A 7,070-nucleotide genomic window follows, 5' to 3' on the forward strand; every position below is an offset into this window, starting at 1 on the left:
ATTGGGAAAACTTGCATTAGGACCCTGGTTTCTCCCTCCCAAATGCCTAGATAACATGAGAAACAGGGTATCTGTGCTCTAAGTACTAGTGGGAATAAAACATAATTGGTGATTGGCACCTTTGCTAGAGCAGGTATCTCTCTCTGAATATAAACAAGAGATTGTTTAGACTCTTGGACACCTTAGGCACAGAGAAAATTCTTAACTCATTTATAGGACTTACCCATGTACCAGTCTTCCTTAAAGCTCAGATTGCTCACGTCCTTTAAAGCACATCTTCTCTACCTGCCATGTGTAAATAGAAGCAAATCAGTGTGCCTCCCAGTCTGAGACCCAGAGTAGGAGTTGGCTGGCCCCAGCTGCAGGTTTGAGTAAAGGCTGCAGGTGCCTGGAGAGCACTGTGCTCTCGCTGCGCAGAGATACAAGGCTGAGTCTCCAGGCTGAGAGTTGACAATGTGCAGAGACAGGTGTTTGGCACTTACATTGAGATAGACTGTGACTCTTTCATCTTTATTTTTCTTATCCACACCTGAATTTATGGATATCAGGAGTGCAGGACTTTTAGCAGGATATTTTTTGTACCATGAGAAGTAATCAAACACATTGTTATTGTAGTCGCAGTTCAGAATAGAAATTCCTCCTTCTTGCACACTCAGAGTTGGAGAATGTTGCTTAACCTGCTGCTGGTCACCATTCTTCTGTTGACTATTTACCCCTATTTGGAAAGACAATGACAGATTTTAAATTTTATCCTTAAAGTTTCCACGGAAAACATCATGAACCAGAAAGCAAAACAACACAGAATTCCCCAGCCATCTCATCTCCCAGACTTGTAGCATTCCTTGGAGTTTTCCTACTACGTTCCAACCTCCCACCCCAAACTCACAGTCAGGCTGAAGCCACAGAATCAACAGTGATGCTCCAAAGAGTTTGCCCATTTCTCCTGTGAAGACTCTGGTTGTCTCCTCTCCTGCCCAGGGAACGATGAATCTGACCTCAGCTTTCTACACTTCATTCATTTCTTTCCACAGAGTCTTCTACTTCACATATGAACAAACAGCCGTGCTTTTAGCTAAAGTTCACTATGAAAGGAGGCATCGCCCCCTTCAGTCACCATGGAGAAAACTTCTGAACATGCATTTCTGTATTTTGGTAACAATGAGTTAGTAATATCCTTGCCATCAAAAAGTTGAAATAAGAGATTTTAAGAGAAAGAAATTTTTTCAGGGCTCACTTATGCTTAATATATATCTATGCATAGGTTTCTTTATTTCAAGTAGAAAATGATAACTGAGAATGGGTGTTTTGTGGGGACACATAAGGGCATGATGTTACATTTGATTCAGTGTCACAAATTTAGAACATAGGGAGTTTGATAGCTTTGCCTTTAATGTAATTGCATTCTAACACGGTCTTCAGAGGTGTCCATAATTGCTCTGGTGAAATAAATGCCACAAGATAATTAAATCTGATATAAATCCTGGACACCTCTCTTCAAAACACAAATCAGCACAACAAAATATATTTTCTGTATTAGATCACTCTTTGAACTGTATTATCTCAGACTTGGATGAAGTAATTTAACATGTTCTGTATTCTCAAATGAGAAAAGAATTACATAATCCTGTAAAGTCCATAGACATCCTGAGGACATACTCTTAAAACGTACCAGAAGATGCCAAAATGCAACATATTATCTTGCCCTCTTGCCACTTCTGGTTCATATCTAGCTTATGTCCACAGTCTAATGTAATGGAAGAGGGAAGAAGAATCTATCGTGCTTTCAGTGCTAAATCATTAGGCCACTAATGATTGCAGTTAAGGATGAATCCCAAAATAACTTTTTGGAATTACTTGAGCAAAGATACAGAACATAGAATAAAATCATTTTTGATGCATATAATCTATGGGAAAAAATATTTCCAATTTTTATTTGAATAATAAACATATTCTGGGGAATCACAATGTTATCAAGTCTACACTAACTGTCCAATTCAAGACAATCTGGTAAATTATCAGTGTTTTATACTATGTAAATACATGTATAATTCATACTTTTCCTCAATTTAAGTGCTCTATCTCCACCTCTTGTCCTTTTAAACTACTAGGTTTTAGGCTGAGGCATCATATACTCAGGAAGCTATCTCTAACTGACATCTATTTGATTTTATAACATCTTTGCTCTCCCAGTTTAGTCTGTCTCTTACTTTATAGAAACTGGATGATAAAAATAAATGTGTTCCTCACTAAACTGTTTATTTAACAAGAGAAGAAACTCCATTCAAATCTCCCTATCTAGTATCTCACAGGTATTTAGTAAACATTCGTTCAACGATTGAACGTGTAAAACTTTTGAGTAATGGTGGGGACAATAATATTGTCCTCACACAGGTCAGGAATCTGAGATGAGATACAAAGAGAATGACTTGCTCACAATGATGCTGCTTCCTCGTGAGTGGAAACTAGTTTCTTTCCAATAGCCTTTCTAAGCATAACAAAGAGGAAAATGATATAAATACACACCATTGAATACCATCAAACCGAATAATCAAATGCCTTGTACGAAGTTGGAATTAAAAAAAATCAAGTGAAGGATTAGAGAGAATAGCAACGATCTTTCTTTGACACCTTAGGAGTTGACTTTCTTATGATTTCCATTCTTACATGAACGTAATATAGGGTAAGAAGGAAGATTCTTACAAACAACATTCAGAATAAAAGTATTTATTTTAACGCAGAACCTCTTTTTAAATGTACTTTTTATTTTGATTTAGACTTACATGCAGGGGTAAGAAATAATATAGACAGAGCTCATGTACACATTATTCAGTTCCCCCAATAATAACATCTTACAGAAATGCAATATAATATTATAACCTGGATATTAAAATTGATAGCCAAAATCAGAACATTTTCCTCCCTCAGAGATCCCTCATGTTGCCCTGTTATATCAAGTCCATTTCCCTCCTGCCTCCACATTTTCCTTAACCTTGGTGATCACTAATCTATTCTCCATTTCTATAACTCTGTCATTTCAAGAATGTTATATAAATGGAATCATACAGTATGGACATTTGAGAATTGGCTTTTTTTTCACCCAGCATAATTATTTAGAGATTCATTCCCATTATTGTTTGCATCAAGGTATTGTTCTGTTTTATTGCTAAGAAGCAGTCCATGAGATGGATGTCAAACAGTTTATTTAACTATGCACCTATTGAAGGACATATAAATTGTTTTCATTTGGGGCTACTATGAGTAAAACTGCTATACGCATTTATGTACAGGTGCTTATGTAAGTGGAGTTTTCAAGTTTTTTAGGATAAATGTGCAACAATACTCTCGCTGGGTCATATGGTAGTTGCATATTTAGTTTCAAAAATCTGTCAAACTGCTTTCCGGAGTGGCTGTACCATTTTACATTCCCAGCCGCAATGTATAAGTGATTGAGTTTATCTGCGTCCTTGTCAGCATTTTGAGTTCTCATTTTTTTTTTTAAATTTTAGACATTTAGATAAATGTGTACTAATTTTATTGTGCCTTTGTTATTTTACTAATAGCTAATGGCATCTTTTTATATGTCATCTGTATATTCAATGGAATGTCTCTTTATTTATTTTGCTCATTTGTTAATTGGAATTTTTTTCATTTTGTTAAACTAAGAGTTCATTATACAGTCTAGATACTATTGGATATGTTGAATATTTTGTTGGGAAACATTTTCTCTGCACCATAGCTTGTCTTTTTATCTTCTTAACTGAATATTTTATAGAGCAAATGTTTTTTAATTTTGAAAAAGTCTAATTTATCAATATCTCTTTTTATGGATTATGCTTCTGCTATCAAGTCTGAAAAAACTCTAGGTCCCAACAATTTTCTATTTTCTCTACAGTTTTTATAGTTTTGCATCTAACATTTAAGGCCACAATCCATTTTGTATTAATTCTTGTATAAAGTGTGAAACTCGTATCAAGGTGTTTTTGTTTCTTTGTTTGTTTTGCCTATAGGTGTTCAACTCCTCTAACACAATTTATGAAAAAGGCTATTTACCCCTACTGAGTTGCTTTTGTATCTTTGTCAAAAATTAATCGAACACGTTTGTGCGAATGTATTCCGGGATTCTCTATTCTGTTCCATTATCTATATGTCCCTCTACCACTACTGCACAGTCTTGATTACTGTAGCTATATAATATCTTGAAATTGGGTACACAAATTCATCTCAAATTGTTTTATTCTAGTTATTTTTTCTTTCCATATATATTTTAGGTTGATTCTGCTAATACGTACAAAAATCTTGTTAGAATTTGGTAGGAATTGCCTTAAACTTTTATATCAATTAGGAGACACTTGATATCTTTAATATGTTGGATTTTCAAATCCATGAACGTGATATGTATTTTTGATTTCTTTATTCAACATTTTGTAGAGTTCGGCACACAAATCCTAAATGTTTGTTTTCTATTTCATATGTTTGCGAAATTGTATTTTTGTGCAATTTTGTGCTATTGCATTTTTAATTTTGATGCCCGCATGTTCATTGTTAGTATATAGAAATATATTAGATGTTCGTAAGTTTGTCTTGTATCCTATTACCTTACTGAACTCACTTATTAGTTCTAGAAACATTATTGTAGATTCTTTGCGATTTTCTATGTAGACCATTATGTCATTTGTAAATAAGGACAGTTTTATTTCTATATGCCTTTATATCCTTTTCTTGATGTTTTAACTGTCTACCATATCCAGCATTAAGCTGAATCAAAATAATGAAAAACACCCTTGTTTTGATCCCATTTCCAGGGGGAAAGTATCCACTTTTCCATCATTAAGTATAATATTAGACGGAAGGTTTTGTAGATGCTCTAACGCAGAGCCTTATAACTGGGTTGAGGGATTCTCTAGCTGGAATCACTGACTCACTGATTTTTCTGACGTAGAGGTTAGGATGTTAGGAATGGTTCTGTTTAGGTCAGCGATAGTTACTAGATTGAATATTTCTTAGCATTTCAATTTTTTTGAAAGTGAAATCACTTTGATTTACCAAGCATACACTTCTCACCACCATGTTAGAAGCAAGTAAAAACATACAAACCTCCTACTTTGTTGCTGGGCTTTGGGACTGCAGCTACCTGTTTGGGTTCAGGCTTCAGGTGCCTGGGATGCACTGAGTCTCCACAATAAGGAGGTAGGTGGTTGAGTCTCTGGTGTGGTATGCAGAAAGCTCTGCTCATCCTGTATGCTAATAGTGGCCCTTAATTTTTTTCTCCTCCTTTTCATCCCCATTTCAGTATATTAGAATAAAGAATCATAGTTTGCTGCATAATATCTTTTTCTTTTCAGATATGATTCCATTTTCCTTTCTCCTTTTTTCTCCCTCTTGCCTCACGAATTGCGTAGATCTTTTCTCTGTCCCTTTCTTTCATTCTTCTGCATTCCCAACATGTGTGTGTGTTACACTTTGTAGATGTCACACACTTATTGGATATTGTTTCTTTTTTAAAATCTTTTACTCTTTGCTTTTCAATTCTAAAGAATTCTATTGTTATATTGTCTAGCTCAAGACTTTTCCAATCTACTAATGTAGTGTCCAATCTACTAATAAGAACAGCAAAGTAATTTTTCATTTCTATTACAGTGTTTTTTCCTCTAGCATTCCTTATCAGTTCTCTCTTAAGATTTCCATCTTGGTGCTTATCTTGCCTATCTATCTTGGCCGTCATCTACTTTATCCATTAAAGCCCTTAAAATATTAATCATAGTTGTTTTAAATTGCTGGGCTGATAATTCCAATATTCCTGCTGTGTTTGTTTCTGACCCTGCTTGTTGTCTTCAAATATGTTTTTTGCCTTTTGGTATGACATATTTTCTAGATAGCCAGATATGATGTACTGGGTAAAAGAAGCTATTGTTAATAGACCTTTATTAATAAGTTGGTGCAATGTAGGGGGAGAGGAGCGTTCTGTACTCCTATGATCCCATCACTGTTTTAGTAAGCCTATGCTTCTAGACTTCGAACTTTACGACTGTGTTTAACCATTTGTTCCCTTCTGAGGAATCAGAGAATGGCCAGACTAGGCTGGAGTTGAGCATTTCCCTTTTCTAGGTCAGTTATTCCCTGGTTATATCGCAGCAGGTTCAGCTCTGGTTCACTCGTTTCCCCTAAGGGCAGGCCTTGATAAAAAGAACAGAGTGCTCTTATCTATTTTAAAATGGTTCCTTTTCCTCTCTCCTTGCCACAAGCCTCTGAATTTTTCTTTGGGAAACTGATTGAACTCCTGGAGGTATTTCACAAAATTAAAAGATTTTGTTTTACTGGGTCCTCCTGGAATTTTTGAGTCTCTGACCTGTCCACATCGAGCCTCCAGCAATCCATCAATTACAGTTCGTTTTTTCCTACTGGGCCCTGGTCTGTGTGGTGGTTTCTGCTTGTGAATCTCTGCTCCAGAAAACAGTGACTGTGTTAGCCAGTCTTTGCAATCTTGAGCACATTGGTTTGCCCTGGGCCCTCCCATCTCTTTCTCATGAATCCAAGAAGAGTTGGTGATTTTTTAGTCTGTTCGGCTTTTTACTTGTTGCTAGGCCAGTGTGATCACTTCCAAGCTCCTAAAACTGGAAGTCCCTACAACATACATCTTAAATTAGCACCACATCTTTCATAGTCATGCTAATATCAATAAAATACAGAAACTATCTTCTAACACAGAGCTGCTTTTTCCTCTGTTCTTTTGGGCTATTACTGTCATGTAGGTTATGTCTATATATGTTATGACCCAACAATAGTGTGTTATCATTTTTGCTTTATGAAATCTTATGTCTTTTTTTCAAATAAGAGGAGAAAGGCGGAAAACATACTTCTAGTGTTTTATATAATTGTAAATATTTACTATTTCCTGTGCTCCTCTGATGGGTTTGAGTTACTGTCTTGTATCATTTCTTTTCTCTAGAATAACTGCATTCCTACCTCTTCTTTAGCTCACATTATTATGTATATTATAACTAAAAGACTAATCCTGACAATAAAAACTGAAATTTATTGTTTTATGCAATTTTCTTTTAAATTAAATAGGA

The 7,070-nt window shown here is 35.4% G+C and overlaps 1 gene segment (V, D, J or C); it reads right to left on the minus strand.

Moving 5' to 3' along the window:
• Positions 1-281: 281 nt before the first annotated feature.
• Positions 282-964, minus strand: LOC105309064. The segment is given in 2 exon segments: positions 282-715; positions 887-964. Coding segments are annotated over 2 exon segments (486 nt in total).
• Positions 965-7,070: the final 6,106 nt, after the last annotated feature.

This window comes from Pteropus vampyrus, unplaced genomic scaffold (assembly GCF_000151845.1).
Source record: "Pteropus vampyrus isolate Shadow unplaced genomic scaffold, Pvam_2.0 Scaffold664, whole genome shotgun sequence".
Lineage (NCBI taxonomy): Eukaryota > Metazoa > Chordata > Mammalia > Chiroptera > Pteropodidae > Pteropus > Pteropus vampyrus.